Raw genomic sequence first — 26,015 nt, forward strand, 5'->3', positions numbered from 1 at the left:
GAGTAATCTCATGTAGCAGCACTGGTCTGTTGGTAGTAGCTGCCCAAACACCATAAAAACAAAGATTGTAATACCAGGATCAGCAGAAAAAAATGGAATCAGTTGGTGAGCATGTGTCTGCTATGAGCATGAAAAGTGGAAGTATGAAGATTGCGAAATAGTTCCTCTCTCTGGAAACCATAAGCACAAAGCAGAGTCAGCAAAGTGCAGGACTTATTCAAGGAGAAGTAAGTGCATGTGAATGAATTCTTAAAGACCTCTCATAATTTAAGACTCATAGATCTAACAACAAAAGAGTAGGCCCACACAGATATAGAGAACGAGCTAGTGGATACCAGTATGGAGAGGAGGGTAAATAGAGATAGGAGTGATAAATAGAGATAGGTGAATAAGAAATACAAACTACCATGTATAAAATAAATAAGGTGTGAGGATATATTGAACATCACAAGGAATATAGCCAATCAGTTCAGTTCAGTTCAGTCGCTCAGTCGTATCTGACTCTTTGCAACCCAATGAATGGCAGCACACCAGGCCTCCCTGTCCATCACCAACTCCCGGAGTTCACCCAGACTCATGTCCATTGAGTCAGTGATGCCATCCAGCCATCTCATCCTCTGTCGTCCCCTTCTTCTCCTGCCCCCAATCCCTCCCAGCATCAAAGTCTTTTCCAATGAGTCAACACTCCGCATGAGGTGGCCAAAGTACTGGAGTTCAGCTTCAGCATCATTCCTTCCAAAGAAATCCCAGGGTTGATCTCCTTCAGAATAGACTGGTTGGATCTCCTTGCAGTCCAAGGGATTCTCAAGAGTCTTCTCCAACACCACAGTTCAAAAGCATCAATTATTCGGCACTCAGCCTTCTTCACAGTCCAACTCTCACATCCATACATGACCCCTGGAAAAACCATAGCCTTGACTAGATGGACCTTAGCCAGCAAAGTAATGTCTCTGCTTTTGAATATGCTGTCTAGATTGGTCATAACTTTTCTTCCAAGGAGTAAGCGTCTTTTAATTTCATGGCTGCAGTCAACATCTGCACTGATTTTGGAGCCCCCAAAAATAAATTCTGACACTGTTTCCACTGTTTCCCCATCTATTTCCCATGAAGTGATGGGACCGGATGCCATGATCTTCGTGTTCTGAATGTTGAGCTTTAAGCCAACTTTTTCACTCTCCACTTTCACTTTCATCAAGAGGCTTTTTAGTTCCTCTTCACTTTCTGCCATAAGGGTGGTGTCATCTGCATATCTGAGGTTATTGATATTTCTCCCGGCAATCTTGATTCCAGCTTGTGTTTCTTCCAGTCCAGCGTTTCTCATGATGTACTCTGCATAGAAGTTAAATAAGCAGGGTGACAATATACAGCCTTGACGTACTCCTTTTCCTATTTGGAACCAGTCTGTTGTTCCATGTCCAGTTCTAACTGTTGCTTCCTGGCATGCATACAGATTTCTCAAGAGGCAGGTCAGGTGGTCTGGTATTCCCATCTCTTTCAGAATTTTCCACAGTTTATTGTGATCCACACAGTCAAAGGCTTTGGCATAGTCAATAAAGCAGAAATAGATGTTTTTCTGGAGCTCTCTTGCTTTTTCCATGGTCCAGCAGATGTTGGCAATTTGATCTCTGGTTCCTCTGCCTTTCCTAAAACCAGCTTGAACATCAGGAAGTTCACAATTCACATATTGCCGAAGCCTGGCTTGGAGAATTTTGAGCATTACTTTACTAGCCTGTGAGGTGAGTGCAATTGTGCAGTAGTTTGAGCATTCTTCGGCATTGCCTTTCTTTGGAATTGGAATGAAAACTGACCTTTTCCAGTCCTGTGGCCACTGCTGAGTTTTCCCAATTTGCTGGCATATTGAGTGCAGCACTTTCACAGCATCATCTTTCAGGATTTGGAATAGCTCTACCGAAATTCCATCACCTCCACTCGCTTTGTTCGTAGTGATGCTTTCTAAGGCCCACTTGACTTCACATTCCAGGGTGTCTGGCTCTAGATGAGTGATCACACCATCGTGATTATCCGGGTCGTGAAGATCTTTTTTATATAGTTCTTCTGTGTATTCTTGCTACCTCTTCTCAATATCTTCTGCTTCTGTTAGGTCCATACTATTTCTGTCCTTTATAGAGCCCATCTTTGCATGAAATGTTCCCTTGGTATCTCTAATTTTCTTAAAGAGATCTCTAGTCTTTCCCATTCTGTTGTTTCCCTCTATTTCTTTGCATTGATCGCTGAAGAAGGCTTTCTTATCTCTTCTTGCTGTTCTTTGGAACTCTGCATTCAGATGCTTATATCTTTCCTTTTCTCCTTGGCTTTTCGCTTCTCTTCTTTTCACAGCTATTTGTAAGGCTTCCCCAGACAGCCTATTTGCTTTTTTGCATTTCTTTTCCATGGGGATGGTCTTGATCCCTGTCTCCTGTACAATGTCATGAACCTCATTCCATAGTTCATCAGGCACTCTATCTATCAGATCTAGTCCCTTAAATCTATTTCTCACTTCCACTGTGTAATCATAAGGGATTTGATTTAGGTCATACCTGAATGGTCTAGCGGTTTTCCCTGCTTTCTTCAATTTGAGTCTGAATTTGGCAATAAGGAGTTCATAATCTGAGCCACAGTCAGCTCCTGGTCTTGTTTTTGTTGACTGTATAGGGCTTCTCCATCTTTTGCTGCAGAGAATATAATCAATATTGTCCAAATCTTTGCCACCCCATGAAGCACAGCATGCCAGGCCTCCCTGTCAATCACCAACTCCCGGAGTTTACCCAAACTCATGCCCATTGAGTCGGTGATGCCATCCAACCATCTCATCCTCTGTCGTCCCCTTCTCCTCCTGCCTTCAATCTTTCCTAGCATGAGGGTCTTTCCAAATGAGTCAGCTCCTTGCATCAGGTGGCCAAAGGATTGGAGTTTCAGCTTCAGCATCAGTCCTTCCAATGAATATTCAGGACTGTTTTCCTTTAGGATGGACTGATTGGATCTCCTTGAAGTCCAAGGGACTCTCAAGAGTCTTCTCCAGCACCACAATTCAAAAGCGTCAATTCTTTGGTGTTCAGCTTTCTTTATAGTCCAACTCTCACATCCATATATGACTACTGGGAAAACCATAGCCTTGACTAGATGGACCTTTGTTGACAAATATGCATAATTATAATTATAAAAACACTGTGTAATTACCACTGGACAAGACAGTGGCACCCTAGAAGTACCCCATCATACCCACTCCCTTCATGCAGAGGTAACATGACCCGAACTTTTAGGATAATCACTTCCTTCTTTTGCCTAATAGTCTTACCTTTCATGCTTGTATTCCTAAATAAACAATTTCGTTTTGCTTGTTTTGAATCTTATAGCAATGGAATTATATATATTCTTTCATGGGCTTCCCTGGTGGCTCAAATGATAAAGAATCCACCTGCAATGCAGGAGACTCAGGTTCGATCCCTGGGTCAGGAAGATCCTGAGAAGGGAATGGCTACCCACTGCAGTATTCTTACCTGGAGAATTCTATGGACAGAGGAGCCTGGCAGGCTATAGTCCCTGAGATCGCAAAGAGTCAGACACTACTGAATGGCAGTTTCACTTTCTTCCTAGTCTTTCACATGTTGCTTCTTTCACTTAGCGCTGTAAGAGTTATTCACAACTCCACTGTAAGAGTTGTGTGTAGGTGTTTATTTATCCATCTTGCTGCTGATGCTTTGGTTGCTTTCAGGTGTTGGCTGTGACAAGCATGCTGTTCTGAACCTGCCAGGGTCCAGCCCCAGTGGATCCAGGGTAATTCGAAGCAGGGACGGAGTCAGCATCATAGGAATTAATTGCTTAATTAAAGCTATGAAGGGAGATTAGAAAGAAATAGTGTAGTAGGAAAATACTAGTGGAGAAAAAGAGGCTGAATAGCTTGGTTTATGTGGGATACCAATAAAGCTTCGAGACAAGAAGCTTGCACCACCTACATAGGCCACCGGTGCCCACTTGAATAGCAGAGGGTGCCCCTCCTTGGGCTCCCTCTCACGTGGATCTTAAAAGCCAGGGCAAAATTAGCAGGCATGGCGAGCACCCATGCTCCAGATGGGAATTCAGCCAGAAAAATGGAGAACAAGAAAGAACGACAAGGGGGAATCAGTCTTTCCAGAAACTTACCATTTTCTTTATTTTCAGGTTTGCTTATATACCTTTTGTTACACATAGCAACAAATGGAAATTTTAAAGTCACGTGGGAGTCAGCAGTCCTGACCTTTATCAAAATCAGGTGCTTCATATAAATGTATACAAAAAGGTCTTAGGGGTTTTACATCATCTTCCGGCCAGGAGGCCTACTAACATTTTATGATCCTTTCTTTCTGATAACAGTCAGTCAACCAAAAACTTATTTTCCGGGGGTGATTTTTCTTAAACCAGGCACCACCCTCCAAAGATACCAGATAAAGTTGCATTCCTATAGGGTAAGGGTGTAGTGGGTTACAATTAAGAAAGGAATTTACTTAGCCTAAGGTTAACATGATTAATCTTAAAGGTTAATACTTATTTCTCCTATATGCTAGTTATATTCATTATAAGAGCAGGGAATATGGAGACTTAGCAGCAAATATTGGCTCAACAAATGAAAAACCCTTCACCAACATGATTTTTATCTTTAGAAAAACCCAATGCTAACTAAGACTTTCAAAATACTCCAAACTCTCTGTGCTGTTTATGGTTGAGAGGTCGTAAACAATCATGTACATAGCAAGAGTGTGGATAATCCTGTCACACAAGCTAGTCTGCCAGCAGAGAGGTTTGACCTGAGACACCCTTGTCACGCCCAGGAATTTTTATTCACTGGAGCTGTAGGTTAACTCCTTCTCCGAGAGAGGTGGGGGCAGCCCCCCGTAAAGTCAGAGGTGTAGGTGAGAGCATAAAGCAGTAAAGTAGGCAGACTCTGGTTTTGGGGGTAGATGCTTGGGAACAGGGGTTTCCTGAGGCTCAATCCTGCCTTTGTGTATGCCGAAGCCTCCTTCCTAATGACCTTTGCCATGGGTGGATTTCCTCACCCTGACTCCTGGCATGAACCTGAGCACATATGCCCAATTTTCTCAAGGGTATAGACCAGGAAGTGGAATTGCTGGGTTATAGTTTATTTCTTTCGCTTTATGGATATAAATGCCAAACTCTTTTCAAGTAGAATATTGCAGCTTACTATCCCACCAGCAGAACATGAAAATTCCCATTGCTCCAACAAAAAAATATTGTCATACTTTTAAATTTTGCCATTCTGGTAATTGTATATATAGTATGATCTAGTGTGGTTTTAGTTTGTACTTACCTAATTGCTACTAAAATTGAGCACATTTTCATACATTTCTTGACCACTGAGATTTTTCTTTTGTGAAGTACCTATTTAAATCTTTTGCCCACATTTAAAATTGTATTTATAGGAGTGTTTAAATGTATATTTGATGAGGCTTTTTATTGGTTATATGTGTGTTGTGATGGTCTCCCTAATTCTGTCTGAGGCTTGTATTTTTTACTCTCTTTATGGATGTCTTTGTTTTAAGGGTTTTTTTGTTTGTTTTTTAATATTTATTTATTTGACCGCACCAGGTCTTATTTGTGGCATGGGGGATCTCCTCCCTGATCAGGAATCAAATCCAGGCCCTCTGCACAGAAAGCATTGCACAAACTGAGTTATTTTTCTTAGTTTAGTTCATGAGATTTTCTGTTATCGGGAAGCTAGTCTTTTTCTTGATTGTTGACACCATAGCAAACCTCCCTCCCTTAAAAATAACCAAGTAGAGAGTCTTCTTTTTGTTTTCTTATGAAATGCATAGAAGAAGACAGGAAAGGGAGAAGGAAACATTTACTGAGCATCTGCTATGCTCCAGGGTCTGTGCTAAGAACTTTATATCCACCACTGGTATTCTTAGAACCATCTTTGTTTTACAGAAGAGGAACAGGGGGCTCAGAAAGATAGGACGACTTCATCAGTGTCACATAGCTAGTAAGCAACAAAGCTAAGATGCAAACCCAGGGTCAGTATGACTCTAAAGTCATACATGATGTTTCTCCCAGACTCCACTGCCTCTCTGTTAAACACATCACAAAGAAATGATGTGTCCGGATATTGTGTAGTACAAAGTTGTAGAACTGGTTGAACACATTTCTCCCCCTTCTGTGTTCTGGCTCCTCTGCCTGTACTATCAAGACAATCCCTGGCTCACTCTCCCCAGATCCCACAATCCTATCTGCCCACATTGAAAGATGAGCTTATTACCAAGGCAGAGAGAAGAAGCCCCTTGTCCCAGGGACAGCAGCAGTTCTGGGGGCTTCTCTTGCCTCTCACAGGTCCACATCTGTCCTCTGATCTTTGCTTAATCCTGGGTGTGACCCCAGAACTGACTCAGCCTTCATGCTTTCACTTTGTTGCAACTGGTTTCTTCTGGTCAAACACCTGGACCTGACCTTGCTTCTCCCACTAGTTTCACTTTTCCAATCAGCCTCACTGATTTGACCTTTGCTTTTCTTCCTTCAGTGTGGCCCAGGGTCCCAGATCCTACCTAGGCTTTGGCCTCAGGTGTCATGGTACTTTCCTGGATATTATTCTGGACTGATGACCCTCCTTTCCCCTCTAGGCCCTTGTATCCATTCTCTCTGCTTTCCACCATTGCTTCAGGGAACCCAGCCCCCCAGGCTGCCCTGGCTAACCTGTACCTCATGATGACAATGGCACCAGGGAGCTATCTACTGCCCTCAGGAAGGAAGGACTAGCAGATATTTTCACATCTTCTTTGAAGACTATTCTCTTGAGCAGCTTTTATGTGCAGTCTATGTGTGTGTGTGTGTTAGTTGCTCAGTTGTGTCCTACTCTTTGCAACCCCGGGGACTGTAGACTGGCAGACTCCTCTGTTCATGGAATTCTCCAGGCAAGAATGCTGGAGTGGGTTGCCATTCCCTTCTCCAGGGACTCTTCCTGATCCAGGGATTGAATATAGGTCTCCTGCATTGCAGGCAAACTCTTTACTGTCTGAACCCCCAGGGAATCCCCTACTTGCAGTCTATACTCTTCACCAAAGCAGGTTGTGCCATAACTTTTACAGAGTTTATGCGGAAATCAAGCATTTTCCAAAAGCTGCATTGATTTTCTATTATATCAAAGCATGATCACCCATTAATAACACTCTAAAAGAGAATCTAAAGGTTCTTAACTCTCAGAAAAGTATTAAGTTACTCAGTTAACTAATAGTACTTTCTGGGTAAAAAATTTCTGTAGGTAATAGCAGGTGTAGGCTCTGTCCAGGAACTTCCAGGAGAGCATTTGAAGACCTCTCTGATCCCATAATGACTTTACAAGTCAAATCCTTTCAGAAACCTGTGCTACAGAGCAAATGTCTTATCCAAGCTCAGTAAACAGAGTTACCTCTGGAGCTCCTGGAGACTCTGAGGGACTCACTTGCCCTGTCAAACAGCTGTCCCTCTGTATGGTTTCAGACCTCTTTCCCTTTCATTCTACCATGATTATCATTCTTCAAATCAAAAGGCATTCCACATCTCACAGATGTTCTGAAAATAGCAGGGAATCTTCCAGATCCAGGAATCAAAACTGTATCTCTTACATCTCCTGTATTGGCAGGTGGGTTCTTTACCACTGGCACCACCTGGGAAGCCCAAAAATAGCAAGACTTTTTTTTTTATTAACAGAAAGCAGTTTATTTCATGGAACTAATTAATTAATTTTTGGCTGCTCTAGGTCTTTGTTGCTTTGCGTGGGCTTTCTCTAGTTGCAGCGAGCAGGAGCTACTCCTCATGGCCATGAAACAGCTTCTCATTGCAATGGCTTCTCTAGTGTGCAGGCTCAGTAGTTGTGGCACTTGGGCTTAGCTGCTTTGAGGCATGTGGAATCCTCCTGGCCCAGGGATCAAACCCATGATCTCTGCTTTGGCAGGTGGATTCCCATCCACAGCGCCACCAGGGAAGTCCCAGGAGGACCTATTTTATATCAGAATGTCCTTTAGAAAACCAGAGACAGTGAGGTCTCAGACATATTTCAAATTAAGTCTAACTCTAAGGACCTTCTAAAGTCTTACCTGGGCAACCAAAGATTGTCCTAAGATAGTCAGCCTTTGAGTAACTGTCTCCACACTTACTGTTTTACCCCATTCATAAAGGTTGAGAAGCCTGCTATCAGCCAAACATCACACCCTAGTACACTCAGATTGCCCCATCCTATAATCTTTTGAGAAAAACTCATCAAGGGTCACCCCCAGTCCCTACCTCAGGGCTCCAGGAGGCTTTCCATTCAAGAAGACTAACTGTCGCCTGACTCCTCACCTTTGGATAGTTCTAGGCCTGGTTCCTGCATGTGATTCTCTACCTGCGTCACATACCTTGAACATTATCCAGAAACCTCTGCTCTATTCTTGTGCCCCCTCTCCCTTGACTGTTCTCTCTGGAAGATGTTCTTGATTCTAAGATATTTTCCTCCCACTCAACCCTACCCCACATTTCATTAAATGAATGGGGGAACTGGGAGGAAATCCCATTTGCTGTGCTCCTTCCAGTGGCAGGCACAGTGGAGGCTCTTCATATCCACTGACTTATTTATCTATCACAAAGCCCTTGATAGGAAATGAAAGAGAATTTTAAAACTTCTTCAAAGTCACCAGGTATTAGATGGTATCATCAGCCATTTCAGTACTGTCAACTGGGAGGGTGGGGGGGAAGCACAACCTGAGAGCTGTGAGTTCTGAGGGACTTACTAAGAATTCTAGTGCAGGATACAATCTTTCAGAGAGCTCTGAGGAATGCTCCCAAGAGGTGAGGCAGACAGGTCAGCATGTGCATAGTTTTGGAAAAGGGTTACGTCCAGTCAAGCACACATCTTGGTAGAAGGTTAGTCATAAGGAACAGGTATCTCAGTTCATGACCTTAGATCTTTTCTAAGTATGGGAAGATATAAGATACCAGGTTCATTAAAAAAATCCTAAAATATTTCTAACTATGTGAGGGCCTGTTTTCCCAGAGCACCAAGTGCTTCATTCTGATCTTCACCTGAATTCCTTTCAGAGTGAATTGTAAGTCAGTGGTTGCATTGGCTAATGACTTTATTCTTGTAGAACTAGATGGTGAGCAACATTCTTTGTTTTACAGTAGAATTGAGCCTTGAATCCTGGGCCGTCTGCTTCTAAAGCCCTTTCCAGTATTCTCCTTGCTGCCCAAATAGCCAGCCTGTTCTGTGCACCGCCAGTCTCTTCCTGCTCTCATGCTGACGTCTCCAGATGACTCAAGCTGTTCCCCAAAGCTAGGAGATATTTCACATCATGTCTTTTTTTCAAAGATAGAGTCAAACTAAAATGAGATTAGACTAAAAGCAGTCTAATAAAAAAAAGAAGCAATCTCTCATTACCACTATGTGGGAAGATTTGCTTTTTCTCAAAATTCAACAGTATCAGTAAGTTTGGGATTTTCAAATTGTGTGGGGTTGACCACTAGGGCCAGAGTTTCAATGTTTCATTTGTTTTCCAGAAAAAAGAGCTGAGCATAAAATGCAGCTAATAGTGAGGTTTTGTTGGGGTTTTTTGCATAATAAAAGTCGTAACTGAGCAACATTAGCTACAGACACTCCTCCCCATAAATCCATGGAGACTCTGTGAAAAGCATTTCAGAGAAATCCAAACCCCAAGTAGTCTTTGGCAAGGGGTAATTTGCCATGATGGTAGTTAAATAAGGAGAATATTGAGTAGCTGACTACAAAGAAGCATCTGAAAATGGAACTAGCTGTGGCTAATGTATAATGAAACTAGCAGTGGAAAATGTATATAAATTTCTCACACATGGCAGTCCAAACTGGTCTCTTTCTTTCATAAGACAAATTTGACAATGCATACCAAGAAGCTTAAATCATACCCTTTTGGCCTAACAATCCCATGCCTATGAATTTATCTCAAGGAAATAAGTCATAAATAATAAAGAAGACTATACATATTTCTATAGCAGCATTATTTATAATTAGCAGAAAGCCGGAAGCAACCTAATTTTCCAGTAATAATCGAAAGGCTTAGTACATTTTGGTATCTTAATTCTTTGGGATATCATGCAGCTATTAAGAATATGATCATAATGTACAAACAAGAAAAGAGATAAGCATAGAATACAAAATACAGAATGCAAATAAGTATGCAAAACCAAGTATGTTAGCACAGTGAGATTATAAGTTTTAAACATTAAAAATTTCTAAGGACCATATTTAGCTTTTAGGGATTTTTTTCCCTTGTTTTATCTGCTGCAACTTATATAGACTATTTCATAATTATTATTGGATCAGAAGATTATTTTACAAAGAACACATGTGGAACATTCTAGGCAAGTGTGAAATATAGAGAATTACTAATTTAGAAATGCTAACGCTGTTGTTTTAATTTTCAGTGAAGGGAATTTGGCTACAAAGCAGGTTGTATTCCTTCAGAGACCAGTTATGTGGAATTCAGCAGCTCAGACACCAGAAGTGAGTAAAAGTGATGCTTTATGAACTGTTAAACTGAACCATTTAATCCTTAATCTCTCACTGTAATTCTAAATGGTGAACAGATGAGGAAGTGGGAACTTGATAAGGAAACAGCCTTCTGAACCAACATATAACAAGGGAAATGTGCCAGCAAACAGGAACATGAGACAGTTCTGAAGGAAATCAGAATATGACCCCAAAGTATGCCATTTGGGTGTGAGGATTACTATTTTGAGCTAAAGGCAACGAAACAGAACCTCTCCCTTTCTGACGAAAGCAGGACATAAATTTTCCTTTTGCCAATGTGACAAAAATTTCCTTGTGTAAAATTGCTTCTCTCTCCTGTACCGGAATGGAGAAGGCAATGGCACCCCACTCCAGTACTCTTGCCTGGAAAATCCCATGGATGGAGGAGCCTGGTAGGCTGCAGTCCATGGGGTCGCTAAGAGTCAGACACGACTGAGTGACTTCACTTTCACTTTTCACTTTCATGCATTGGAGAAGGAAATGGCAACCCACTCCAGTGTTCTTGCCTGGAGAATCCCAGGGACAGGGGAGCCTGGTGGGCTGCCGTCTGTGGGATCACACAGTCGGACACGACTGAAGCGACTTAGCAGCAGCCTGTATCGGAGATGACGCATCACTGGGAACAACACCTGTAGTCCCCACAACTTACTAAACCCTCCCTTGCTTTAGTTTCCCCAAATACATGCTCAGTCATCTCCAGACTCTTCACAACCCTATGGACTGTACCCTGCCAGGCTCCTCTGCCCAGGGGGATTCTCCAGGCAAGAATACTGGAGTGGGTTGCATTCCCTCCCCCGGGGAATCTTCCCCACTCAAGGATTAAACCTGGGTCTCCTACACTGCAGGTGGATTGGATTCTTTACCACTAAGCCATTCCCAAATGCTTAACTTCCCACAGTTTACTGCCCCTAAAACCCCAAATCCCTTTTTATTTGTCTGGTCACTTCACCACAGTGTATCAACCTTTGTAAAATGAAAATCATCTCCCAGGTCTGTCGCTTTGGGTTTTTACTTCTCTGTGCAGACCTCGTGTGCATCCAAAATAAACCTTTTCTCCTATTAATCTTTTTCTAGTTTAATTTGCAGGTCTGAGATGCTGAACCTAAGATGACAGAGGAAAAATTTTCCGCTCCTACAGTTATAAGCTTCATTCACATAAGTGAATGTGCCTGATATTATGATAGATCTGTGCAATCTTGACTTCTGATGGCACTTTTGTATTCTCTCCTCAAGGTCGTATTTTTTCAGTTCTTTACTGAAGGGCTCTGATGAGTCTCAAGTCACCTTATTCTTACTAGACTCCTAGTAGATGCACACTTAGAATAGTATCATTGAATGAAGCAATCTTAATTAAGGCCTGCTGCTGCTGCTGGTAAGTCACTTCAGTCGTGTCCGACTCTGTGGGACCCCACAGACAGTGGCCCACGAACACTGGAGTGGGTTGCCATTTCCTTATCCAACTCATTAAAGTGAAAAATGAAAGTGAAGTCACTCAGTCGTGTCCGACTCTTAGTGACCCCATGGACTGCAGCCTACCAGGCTCCTCCGTCCATGGGATTTTCCAGGCAAGAGTACTGGAGTGGGGTGCCATTGCCTTCTTTGTAACTAAGGCCTAATTAATCTTAATTAATTAAGGCTTAACTTTCAAAAGAGGAAGTTTGCAAATGGACCAGAAAATTATTTAAAGTGAGTCTGTATTATCAAGAAAATAATGTTTTATAAAACTTCAAAGTTTTTCTAAACTAGCAAAGCTATTAATAGATTAACAGTATATGTAATTCAACCATGCTGTTGTCTCACATTGGTTTTGAACAGACTCTAGCTGGCCCCACAGGCAAGCAGGTAGAGGGGCTGTAAGTGGATAGGACGATAACTCCCTTAGGAGGAGAGCAGAGTGATCAAGTTAACAAAGATTTCAGAAAGACTGAATTAGAGCCCAGAGGTGAGCAGCGCCTTCCAGTCCTGGGGAGAATGGCTCAGGTTCACAAGTTCACAAGAAATATTCTGTCGGATTTCCCTGGCAGTCAGGTGGTTAAGCCTCTGCCATTGCAGGGGGCACAGTTACAATCCTTGGTCCTTTGTAGTAAGATCCCACAAGCTGTGCAGTACCACCAAATAAAAATAAAGTATTATATATATATTTTTTTTAAATAGGAGATATATATATATATATATGTATATATATATATATATTTATTTATTTATTTATTTATTTATTTTTCTGTCAAGAAAAAGCCAGGGTAGACTTATATAAAGAATGGCCAGAAAAAGTTTTTGTTCTTTCTCCTTCCCCAAAGCAGCTTTTCACCATGCTGTAGCCTTCTCTTTTTCTTTTTTTTCTTTTTTAAACATTATGCAAATAGTCATCATTTCTGAGAAAGATCAACAGAATTCACAGCCTAATAGGATTTTGACTAACGAGGGCTGTGTACTTGATGTTTGTGAAGATATAAGACCACATTCAGCTGCTTCACAGCCTCCTTTCTTAGGGTTATATATCAATTCTGTGATTCCCTGAAAATATCTGAGCTCTTTTTGTTTAAATACCATTCAGTACTCTAGTGACAGCTTTTCTTTGGGTAATCTTTATACTTGCATCCATTATAATCTAAAACTACTTCTTCATTTATTTAATAGTAAGGAAGTACATAAATGGTCAGTTTGGGACTTTCCTCATAGTCCAGGGGTTAAGACTGTGCACTGCCACTGTAGGAGGCAAGCTTTCGGTTCCCGCTCAGGGATCTAAGGTCTCCTATGCTGTGTGGCACAGCCAAAAGAAAACTTTTTTAATAAAAATTAAGTGGTCAGTTTGCATCTCATGAGGATCCCAGCAACAACATATTTTATAACTTAGAATTCTACTTCTAAATGGATTTAGTATTTTTTCCTTTGACAAATGTTTAATTTTCCTAGCAGGAAACCTCAGGATACTGAGATTATTTCAGGGCAGAACATGTAAGTGGTTCAGTCTGGAGCTAAAGTATCTAATAACTATAACAGAAAATCAACTTGTAAATACTTTTTATTTTCATAGTGGAAATAATTTGTTATTTTATTTCAAGAAGACAGTAGAGTATCAGTATCACCACAGAGTTAATTTAGCATCTAATATGTATTTTGTAAAAGTTATACATTTATAACATGCCTTAAAAAAAACTCTTATATACTTTTAAGACCATAATGGCACCATTCTTTGCTTGTACCTTGAAATCAATTGTTGTTGGGAAGGGGTTGATGGGGGATTGCTTCATTTATACAGGTTTACAAATAATTGTTTCAAAGGTGAAAACTGTTAGTCACTCAGTCTTGTACAACTCTTTGTGACCCCATGGACTGTAGCCCATCAGACTCCTCTGTCCATGGAATTCTCCAACAAGAATATTGGAGTGGGTCGCTTCTTCAGGGTATCTTTCCAACCCAGGGATTGAACCTGGGTCCCCTGCACTGCAGGTGAATTCTTTACCATCTGAGCCACCAGGGAAGCCTTTTTCAAAGGTGTTTGGTTCTAAAAACCAGTTGGTAGAAATTTGAAACATTACAAACATTGCCTTATGATTGTCAAGAAGTTTTAATAACATTATAAATTTCATGGGCTGTTGGAAATTGATCTAGGGTTTAATCCTTGAAAAAAAATTTTCTCTTTCTTTTACTGAGACTAATGTTAAGATATATAAGACTTCTTGTTTCAATTACACTCAACATGGAACAGTACTTTTATGTTAAGCAAAGCCATTTCATGCCTCTGTTATACAAGAGGGAATTGAGAATTGCATAATGAAGAAAACATATCACTGGAATTTTTTCTTCTGAAGTTATAAAGACCTTTACTTTTGGAATTTGTTTCACAGATGTTTTATACAATATTCTAGATAGCTTGAGAAATTTTAAAATATGGTCAATATAAATTCAAATATTTATACTCCCAATTTCTGCTGCAATTTCTTTAAGCTATTGAGGCTTCCCAGGTAGCTCTAGCAGTAAAGAACCTGCATGCCAATGCAGGAGACAAGAAGGTTCAACTTCTGGGTTGGGAAGCTCCCATGGAGCGGGGAATGGCAACTCACTTCAATATTCTTGCTTGGAGAATCCTATGGACAGAAGAAACTGGCAGACTACAATCCATAGGCCTGGACAGAGGAAACTGGCAGGCTACAATCCTTTGCAACCATGGGGTCACAAAGAGTCAGACACGACTGAAGCAACCTAGCATTAGCACTAGCATTGAGAGATAGTTTGTTTTACGAAAATCAGAAAACTTTTAGAAAAAAAAATAGGAAAAAATCTTCATGAACTGGGGCTAAGCAGAGTTCTCAGATTTGACTCTAAGAGCATAATTCATTTTTAAAAATTGATAAATTAGACTTTATCAAAATTTAAACTTTTGCTTTGTGAATAACACTAAGAAAATAACAGATAGCCACAGACTGGGAGGAAAAAAAAAATTTTGCAAATCACATATATAACAAAAGACTTGTATCCAGAAGGTATCTTAAAACTTAAAAAATAAGAAATAAACAATGTAGTTTAAAAAAATAGTTAAAAGTCTTGAACCAATGAGGATATGTAAAAGAGAAGTAAACACATAAAAAGACATTTAAATTATCGGTCAAGGGAAATGCAAATGAAAACCATAATGAGACCATACATCTACTAGAATGACTAAAATTTAAACAAACATTGACAATTCTAAGGACTATCAAGAATGAGGAGCAATCAGAACTATAAAACACTGCTGGTGGGAAGACCAGGTAGTACAACTACTCTGGAAAATGATTTGGCAGCTTTTTATGGGGTTAAATGTGCACTGAGATATGACCCAGCAATCCCTCTCATGAGCATTTGCCCTAGAGAAAGAAAAACTTTTGTTTACACAAAAAGCTACACATAAAAGTTTGAATGTTCTATTCATCATCTCCCAAAACTGGAAACAATCCAAATGTCTTCAACAGATTTATGGATAAACAGCTGTGGTATTTCCATACAATGAAATACTACTTAGAAATAAAAATATATGTGCTCTTTTTCTTTTTTTGGCCATGCAGAATGTGGGATTTTAGTTCTCCAACCAAGATTAAGTCCTGTGGCCCCTGCAGTGGAAGCCCAGAGTCTTAACTGAACTGCCAGGGAAATCCCCACATACACACTTAATAGCCACAATTACATGGATTAATCTCAAAAATGGGGAAAAAGTGGAAACAGTGGCAGATTTTATTTTCTTGGGCTCCAAGGTTGCTGTGGACGGTGACTGCAGTCACAAAATTAAAAGACGCTTTCTTCTTGGAAGAAAAGCTATGACCAACCTAAACATCGCTTTGCTGACAAAGGTCCCTGTAGTCAAAGCTTTGGTTTTTCCAGCAATACTGTACGGATGTGACAGTTGGACAATAAAGAAGGCTAAGTGCCAAAAAATTGATGCTTTTGAACTGTGGTGTTGGAGAAGACTCTTGAGAATCCCTTGGACAACAAGGAGATCAAGCCAGCCGGTCCTAAAGGAAATCAACCCTGAATATTCACTGGAAGGACTGATGCTAAAGCTAAAGCTCCAATACTTTGGCTTCCTGATGTGAAGAACTGACTCATTGGAAAAGACCCTGATGCTGGGAAAGGTTGAGGGCAGGAGGAGAAGGGAGCGGCAGAAGATGAGATGGTTGGATGGCATCACCGACTCAAAGGACATGAGTCTGAGGAAACTCCTGGACATAGTAAAGGACAGTGAAGCCTGGCGTGCTACAGTCCATGGGGTCACAAAGAGTAGGACACGACTTAGTGAGCGAACAACAACAGCAATCTCAAAAAGCATGCTGATTAAAGGAAGCCAGTCTCAGGGAGTTCTCTGCTGGTCCAGTGGTTATGACTTGGCACTTTCACTCCCTGGACCTGAGTTGAATCCCTGGTCAAGGAGATAAGATCCCACATGCTGCAGGCCAACTAAGCCTGCACACCGGAGCTAAGACCCAACGAAGTCAAGTAAATAGTTTTTTAAATATTTAATAAATAAATGGAATATAATCTATAAAAATATTGAATCACTATGTTGTATACCTGAAAGTAATGTAATATTGTAAATTACTTAATGTTTAGGAAGAACTTTTTTTTTAATGCTTTTTTTTTAACTGCGTTTGGTCTTCATTGCTGCTCCCAGGCTTTCTTAATTGTGGTGAACTCTAGTTGCAGTGCTTGGTCTTCTCACTGTGGTGTCTTCTCTTGCTTCAGAGCACAGCCTCAAGGGTGGGTGCACGGGCTTCAGTAATTGTGGCTTGAGGGCTTTAGAGTGCAGGCTCAGTAGTTGTGGCACACAGGCTTAGTTTCCCTGCTTTATGTGGAATTCTTCTGTACCAGGGATTGAACCCATGGATTCTTAGCCACTGGACCACCAGGGAAGTCCGGAAAGAGCTTCGTTATTCTAGAGTCAATTTAGCAATCCCAGAGAAGGACTCTGATTGAATCTGATTGGGTCATGTGCCTACACTGCAGTAGAGAAGGTGGATAAGAAAGCTGGCTAGAAAAGTGGTTGTCTGACTGGAAAAGTGGTTGTCCACGACACCTTTTCCCCTCCCAGGCTTGACTGATTTTGACGGCACCAAGCTTGGATGACCTGACCCAGGAACATACTTTGTGAGCAAGCATATTCTGTGGGGTTTCTCTGTGTAATTCAAAGCCTCTGACTCTTCTAACTGGTACTAGAGCTACACTTAGCCTTTCAGTGGCTTTCTAATCCTCCCTCAAGCCTGAAACACACAAGGGGGAGAAATCCTGAATGTCCACTCCATGTTTTTATTGTTATATAGATCGTATTTTTTAGGTACTCTTCCACTCTATCCATCATGACACTGTACAAGGCATGTGATATCTTATAATTGCTGGTATAATTCTGCTTATGTTTTTAAGACATCATGTGTGGAAAATGAAAGCTAGACTGGCAGGGCACCCTAAATGCAACTGCTTTGTCACTGAGTCTCATGTATTTGAAATGGGTAACTCATTTTTAGTAAATGAGGATGATTCTCAAAAGTTGATCAATTGGGGACTTCCCTGGAGGTGCAATGGTTAAGATTATGCTTCCAATGTAGGGGGCCCGGGTTCAATTCCTGGTCAGGGAATTAGATCCCACATGCCGCAACTAAGACCCAGCACAGTAAAAAAAAAACAAAACAAAAGTGACTGACTATATCAATGGTGGCATTAGATCTGCATGCAAATCTTGATAGAATCTCCCTAAATTTACAGTGAAATATCAGAAGAAAGAGAACCCGTATGAATTCTGAGAACCTATAGGAATAAGCCTAGCAATGTAGCATGAAAAATCTCTTTATAACATAGGGAAATACTCAAAATACAGTGAACGCTAAGTGCTAAAGTGAGCTATACACCTCTTTGTGTGCATATGCAAATGCAGTGTTGTTGCTCAGTCGCTAAGTCATGTCTGACTCTTTGCAACCCCATGGGCTGCAGCATGCCAGCCTTCTCTATCCTCCACTATCCCCAAAGTTTGCTCAAACTCATGTTTATTGAGTCAATGATGCTATCTAACCATCTCATTCTCTACTGCTCTCTTCTCCTCCTGCCTTCATTCCCTCCGAACATCAGGGTCTTTCCCAAAGAGTCGGCTCTTTGTGTCATGTGGCCAAAGTATCGGAGCTTCAGCTTCAGCATCAGCCTTCCAATGCATATTTGGGGTTGATATCCTTTAGGATTGACTAGTTTGATCTCCTTGCTGTCCAAGGGACTCTCAAGAATCTTCTCCAGCACCAGTTCAAAGGCATCATTTCTTCAGTAGGCCGCCAGTCTCTTCTGTCCTTGGGATTACCCAGGCAAGAATACTGGAGTGGGTTGCCATTTCCTTCTCCAGGGGATCTTCCCCACCCAGGTATCAAATGTGTCTCCTGCATTGGCAGGTGGATTCTTTACCACTGAGCCACCAGGGAAGCCCATAGAAACATAGTAAAACATGCCAAATATTAACAGTGGTATCTCTGTGAGATGGGATTGTGGATGGGCTTTGCTTTTTTTCTTTGTTTTTACCAGGTTTTCTACACTGAGCATGTATTATTTTTGTAATTGGAAATCTTTGAGAAACATACAAATCTTTGACCATAAATCTACTCACATTTTTTGCATAATGAAAAATGTAAAAAGAATAAGATAAGACACTTAGGTTCCAGTTCAGAGCCAGCTACCCTTTGACTTTGGACAAATGCCATCTTGTTTCTGGGTCCCATGTCGGTAGAAGGAAGGATTCGAGTGGATGATCTTCTTGGACTGGTCAGGTTTCCATCTCCTACGCTGTAAGTTATAAGAACATTGCAATTTGATTTGTTGGCAAAGCTATCATTTCATGTGGAGTTGTTGTTCAGTCACTCGGTTGTGTCTGGCTCTTTGCAACCCTGTGGACTGCAGCATTCCAGGCTTCCCTGTCCTCCACAGTCTCCCAGAATTGCTCAAACTCAGGTCCGTCGAGTCGGTGATGCCATCCAGCTGTCTCGTCCTCTATCATCCCCTTCTCCTCCTGCCTTCAGTCTTTGCCTGCTTCAGGGTCTTTTTCAATGAGTCAGTTCTTCGAATCAGGAGGCCAAAGTATTGGAGTTTAGCTTCAGCATCAGTCCTTCCAAGGAATATTCAGGACTGATATCCTTTAGGATTGACGGATTGATCTCCTTGCTGTCCAAGAAACTCTCAAGAGTCTTCTCATGTAGAGTAAGAGAGGCAATATCATTGCTGAAGATGTATTTATTAAGAGTCATTTAGTAAAAAAGAAAAGCATTTGTTGTGACATTTTGTTGTTGTTGTTCAATCCCTAAGTCATTTCTGACTCTTTGTGACCCCATGGACTGCAGCACACCAGGCTTCCTTGTCCTTCGACATCTCTTGGAATTTGCTCAAACTCATGTCCACTGAGTCAGTGATGCTATCCAACCATCTCATCCTCTGTCACCCCTTTCTTCTCCTGTCCTCAGTCTTTCTGAGCATAAGAGTTTTTTCTAATCTTTTTTAGAGTTAGGTATTTAATTATCTTCTAATATTTGAAATTTGTATTTGGTGGTGGTTTACTTATTAATTCTTATCTAAAAGTGAATTACTCTGTCTTATTATCCTAATACATAATTTTTATTAAGAAATTTCTCATTGAGTGTGTGAGAGTAGGCCTATATTAGCTGATACACAATAAGGAATTTATTGCAAAATTTACCTTTGACCCTGGTGCTTATGAAGAAGGAAAGATCCAGACTGCCAAGTGCTCCTAGGCACCCCCTCATTCCTATTTCATTCAGGCAACAGGAGAGGTCATTCAGAAGTGAATGCATCCTTTGTGCATATGGAAAAGAGCCAGCAGCCAGGCTTGAGAAAGGAGCAGTACCCATCAGGCCTGACTGCAGCCAAAAGGCTCTGTCCTCATCCACCAGCATCCCAACACCAGGGAGAACATGCCATTCTCAACTTCTGTACCTTGAGGTTAAGTCTGTCAGGTTCAACTGCTTGTGTTAAACTCGGTACATTTGGTGAATGAGAATAAAAAAGAAAAGGATTTGAGATCTAATATTTGCACTTGATGAATGCAAATGCAAATGTCCCCGCCATCAAGTTATATCTGACTTGAGACATGAGGGTGGGCCTTTATTGAGGCAGGTCCCACGGCAGACTTGTTCCTTTAAACTTGCCCAAGAACTCAGGTAACCAGCCAAGAAAAAGATGAGCTGCCAACACACTCCTTTCTAGACAGCACACTGCAGCCTGCATCTCCCTATATAAACAATGCTGTCAACCACCATCAACCATGGTTATATTCCCTAGCAGTCCATAAAATTCAGTTTAATACAGCTGCTTGTTTGTATTGTGTATTTGCCATGAAAACCAGTAGAAAATACTTTTGTATTTTATACACAGGAGTTCAACAAATCTATGGTCTAACAAACTTTTGTAAGGCTAGCCTAGGAATCTGACCTCTATATTTTTTTCTAAGGGTTTTTTAAATTTATTTTAGTAATTTTACCTCTCACATTTGAGAAAATATAATCCTAGTTCTCAGCTAACATGTAAATGAGCTTTAAGAAAATAAACTCTTGATAGTATGGAAAATACTGGGCTTTAAAGTTTTTTTTATCTTATCATGGGCTTCCCTGGTGGCTCAGCTGGTAAAGAATCTGCCTGCAATGCGGGAGACCTGGTTTGATCCCTGGGTTGGGAAGATCCCCTAGAGAAGGGAAAGGCTACCCACTCCAGTATTCTGGCCTAGAGAATTCCATGGACTTTTTAGTCCATGCGGTCACAAAGAGTTGGACACGACTGAGTGACTTTCACTTTTCACTTTATCTTTTATTATGTATCCTTATTCAGTTTCTGTGCCTAAGTATATGCACATGATCCAATATATGTCATGTTGTCAGTATTAAAGAAACCCCCATAAGAAAATTTCATCAGAAGTCTGAACATGAAAGTTGTCTCCCTGAGCTCTCCTTCTACTGACTTAGATATCTTTGTTTGACTTAGTTTCCTTGGCAGGAAAACCATGTCCTTTTATTCTGAACCGCACCAAGGGCATGGTCAGGCCTCAGTAATATTTCATAGTGAAAATATCTACAGCTTCTCAGACAGCCTGCAGAATGAGCTGGTCCTGTCACTGAACAATCCCACCATGCCAGGCAGAAGCGGTCTGTAGTAGGACAAGGAGAGGGGTCCACCCCACCTGGAAAGGCACCCCTTCTTCCAATATGATCTCTATCTGAATTATCTGTGCAGACTATTTCTATAGAAATGGGGGTGAGGTGGCCTCTAAGGCACTTTTTCTGCTGCTCAGATCCTAACAAATACCAAGATGAAAAATGGAAGCTTCAAGTGTATCTCTATTTGCTTTCTTCCCCAAAATATGATCTCAACAGGTCTCTATCCTCAGAAGTATTGTTGAGGGCCCAGACAGGGCCACACAATCAACCTGACAACGAGAAGTGTGGGCCAGGAAGCCACAGATGGTTATTAACAGAGAGGGGAGCACACCTTCACCTGGCCGGGGGGTGGCGCTGAGCTGGTCCTTGAAGAGGAGCAGGATTTCGAAGAGAAGCGGACAGAGAGCTAGAACAGAGGGGCAGGACGACAACCAGCCTTTTATTAACTCCTAGTTGCTAATCTCTTGTGTTTCAGAGGAAAGGCAGCCGGCACGTGAAAAGTGAAGACAGGAGTAAAGCCCCAAGCAGGAGCGTCAGCTTGGACACAGACCTGTTACAGCCTGCAGAGAGCAGAAGCCCGCCTGAGGAGTGCCTACTCGCGCCTTCTAGAGAATGTTGGATGAAAAAAAGGCCAGGCCAGCCCAGCAGCTTCTCTGGGTTCAGCAACAGTGACAGCGTCCTGCGGGAACTAGATGATGGACAGTTTGACCAGGAAGACGGAGTAACTCAGGTCACTTGTATGTGAGCAAAGAAGGAAAGCAACAGACGTTCTGTAAATAATTATTTAAGTATTTCCCAAGTTACTTTACTGTATTACTTTATCTGCATTTATGGGATACTTTGAATCTTTCCAGACTCAGGCTTTCCTCTAATCTACATGAACTTTGGCTCAACCTCCCAGGCAAGGAAGAGTAACCAACATATTTGTAAATTTAGAAGCATGTTTCACAGTTTTCTCAACTAAAACATCTGTTTAAACAGATGCCTCATTAGGATATTAACCAATAATGTACTTCAGTTTCTCATGAATATGCAAAGTATATTTTTCTTACAATTGCTGGTAAGACAACTAAATATCTCAATCAGTATTTTTACCCAATTAGAAAATTCTCAGGAAGTTAGAGTCTTACTTAAGCTGAAAATTTTCTTTCCCTCTGTCTCATACACATATAAAAGGCTAATTAATAAAATACCTATTTCTTGAATATAACAATTAATCCAAGTTTTGTCTTTAAGTATGGCATGTATATACAAAGCAAATCCTTATTTGTTAAAACGTCCTTGAAAAAAATCTTTTTTTTTTATGTCTTTGGTTTTAAAAGGTCACCATGTTACCAACATTGTACTGATTCATCAAGCTTAAACTTTCTTGCATCTAACAGTGTAGAAATAGAGTGAAGCATCATCCCTTAAAATTCAATACGAAAGGAACTCACAATGTCCATGTTTAAAAACCTTAGTAGACAGAATTAATTCTCTTTTTAAAACTGTAAATAGTCTGAAAAGGGAAACACCAACTTTAAATGAAAACTGAAGCATTTTACATCTATCTAGATGTAAATTATGCTTTCATTTTGATTGCTAAAGCATGAAAAATGTTAGTGTTAGTTGCTCAGTCGTGCCCGACTCTTTGCAACCCCATGGACTGCAGCCCTCCAGGCCCCTCTGTATTCCATGAGATTTTCCAGGCAAGGATACTGGAGTGGGTTGCCAACCCAGAATTTTCAGTCCTACAGGAGTAAAGAGGTGCTCACAACATATGTGATATGTATGGTGACCTATTTGTTCCATCTCTGCTTTTTTTCCTCTGCTAACAGGGGAAACTTTGCCTTGCCAAACCTTTAACAGGTAAAGATTAAAATTTTACAAAATAGAAGAATTTCATTTTACCTATGAAAGACTTTGAAATGTGGGAAACTTCAAATGAATTACAACTGTACCATTGATGAGTTCGGCCTATTATATATTTTTATTAGCATTGGTGTTGACATTATAAGATCATTTGAATAACAAAATGTCATTTGTTACTGGGCTATTGTCTTACTGAACACTAATGCTCATAATATGTTTTACACATATGACAGGTATGTATTACATGTTATCAAATATATGGTGTAACTGATCTCTGTGAATTGATGGTAAGATTGACGTGCAATTATTCCGCTTCTACCATGCACAAGCATTACCTTTGTATGTATAAAGGAACGTAGAATATTCTGCTCAGTACTATTCTGTGGAAATAGCTACTAACATTGTTTGCAGAAATGTTTTTGTTTTGACTCTTAGAGAACCTGAGTTCCATATTTAAGAGTTGGTGAATTTTTGGTAGAAATAAATACTGCTGCTGGAGCCCACAAAATGCCATGAGTTATGAAACACAAGTAATAAACTCAGAAAAATGGGACTGTTTTTCCCAAAGGCAGGGTTTACAACAGGCAGAGATTCTGGTATATATTCTGTCAGTCTGCAGAAGGAATTTGATGTATTAAAGACAGAGATAAAAATTTATATTGGCTAAAGAAAAACTCAGAAATCTTGCTTTTAATTTTTTAAAATTTGCATAAGAATGCTTTCTTTTCAGTTTGTTTTTATGTTATTTCTTTTTTTTTAAAGAATCTTTTATTAGAATAGACTTAGTAGTTGTACCCTGAAAGCCTATCTTATAAGCATTTACTCCAGTATTCACCCCTACGTTATATGACAAATTTTTATGACGGTGAATAAATCATTACCAAGTGGTTCTAGAGCATTATATGTAAGTAGCTCTATCTTTTAAAAAACAAAAAGTAACAAAACTTGGACTGTATATGCCTAAGGAGTTACATGTGACTAACCTTATAGTTAGTTATCTGCCAGTTGCACAGTCAGTTCTTTTCATAATGCTATGGAATTCCTTAGGGGCTCTGGCATGTGATTTTTTTTAATACTTGTAAGTTGTAATGAGAAAGTATGGAGATCATAGATGTTGGTGGGAGGTTTTGACATTCCCCTTTGGTAGAGCATCTATGCACTTCTGTCTAAGGTTTCCATAGCCACCTGTTAGTTCCATCCCATTTGGGTTGAATATCCCCGTTATTTCCGTGGACACCATTTAACACCTAATCACCAGAGAAATAGCCACTGAGCTAAGCAGCAGCTCTATCAATGTCACTTAAAGACAACAGAAACATCACTCTCTTTAAGAGACTCAGCGCTTTCAGGGGGTTCAGACACCCCTAGAAGCAGGAGGCAAGCTATGATAAGTCCATATCACATCTCCAAATTGTTTATTTTGCCAGGACCAGGTGTTTATATATTTGACTATAAATGTACCAGATGTATTTGCATTTCTTTCATAGTGGAAGAGCTCAGGAGCTGTCTCCTTCCTAGTCTTTCCTCACTATCGGGACATCTCACTACCATTCCTCTGGGCTGGCAGTATCATGGCTCTTTCAGCATTATGATTAAGAAGGTTTCCTCCTCTCAACTTCTAGAGTGAGTGAAGTCGCTCAGTCGTGTCCAACTCTTTGCGACCCCGTGGACTGTAACCCATCAGGCTCCTCTGTCCATGGGATTCTCAACTTCTAGGGCCCCAGCAATTCCCTGTGTGGAATGACTAAATTTCAAGTGAGCACTGAAATAGAGTAGGTGATAACAACGGGGAGTCTCTAACCAAGAATGTTAAATCAAAATACACTGGTGGATATGTAGGAAAATAAGCTAAATACAAACCATCAGAACCATATTTATTTGAATAGTATTAACCGTGGCAATTTATCATACCTCTAGAGTGAATTTTACTTGTGCAATAGCCCAAAGTTTATAAAGCCAGTTCTGACAGATGATTAGACATAAAACAAATATAAGATGACCAGTGGTGAACTTCTTGGTTTTATTTTTGGCTCATATATCTCACTCAGACTTGGAAGCTGAAGAAACCAGCAATCTAGAAATGCTAATGTCACAGACCAAAAAACCCTAAAATAGCTGGGAGAAGTAGAAGATTTGCCTACATGGAAAGAAACTTAATGTTTTTAATTTCTTTCAAAGGAAGCTTGACCCTCCGTTTCAATCACGCACTCACTGTGCCCTCCCCGCTAATCACTGCTGTGCCTGGCCAGTGGGAGACCTGGCTCTGGGCAGGGCAGCCAAGAACCACCTCCACAGACATCTGGGAAATTTGAAGTCCAGGCTTTCTAGTTTATGTGCTGCAGAAGCAAGCACAGTCCAGGCTTTCTAATGTAAGAATTTCTTAGGTTGGTTACGAAAAAAAAAACCCACACAATTTCAACTCCTTTGTGTCTTAATAGGGATACTAATCCTCAGGGAAAGAATTGTTTTCAACACCTAAAAGTTTCAAAAGTAGAACCACTCGGCACTGTAATAGATGTGGTCAGGCAGCATGTGGGGTTGGGAGTGGCTTAACCAAATAAGGTTTTGCTTTTCTGTGTAACAAGACCAGAAATCAGCAGACCTGGGCTTGAGTAGCATCTTCCTTGGTGTCCCAGGCTCCTCCTGACTTCCCATCCCACCATCCCTGGGGCATGGTCTCCTTCCTCAACACTATTTCTTGGTTATGAGCACCCTGCCTAACACAATCCTATAAGAAAGAAGTCTTCCAGGATAGGTAGCAGCAATGCTCAGAAACATATGAGGTAGGATATCAAACAAAGAAGTCTGAACTTTGGAGCCAGGATAGAGTTTAGATCCCTGGCCCTGCTTGCTTGTTCCTGTGGACACTGAACTGCTACTTTGAAGTTCAGTTTAAGAAAAGAAAGTGTTAGTCAGGAAGTCATGTGATCTCATGGACTATAGCCCACCAGGCTCCTCTGTCCATTGAATTCTCCAGGCAAGAATACTGGAGTGTGTTGCCA

General features: G+C 40.8%; 1 protein-coding gene across 2 annotated transcripts in view; it reads left to right on the forward strand.

Annotated features, from left to right (window-relative positions):
• Positions 1 to 23,462, forward strand: part of RFTN2 (raftlin family member 2) — an 82,765-nt gene extending 59,303 nt beyond the window's left edge. For both annotated transcript variants that reach the window (XM_005676308.3, XM_005676309.3), the window contains exons 9-10: positions 10,399 to 10,477; positions 21,638 to 23,462. In XM_005676308.3, the coding sequence (XP_005676365.1) occupies positions 10,399 to 10,477; positions 21,638 to 21,907 (349 nt within the window). In that variant the 3' untranslated portion in view covers positions 21,908 to 23,462. The remainder of the gene's footprint in view (positions 1 to 10,398; positions 10,478 to 21,637) is intronic.

Source organism: Capra hircus, chromosome 2 (assembly GCF_001704415.2).
Source record: "Capra hircus breed San Clemente chromosome 2, ASM170441v1, whole genome shotgun sequence".
Classification (NCBI taxonomy): domain Eukaryota; kingdom Metazoa; phylum Chordata; class Mammalia; order Artiodactyla; family Bovidae; genus Capra; species Capra hircus.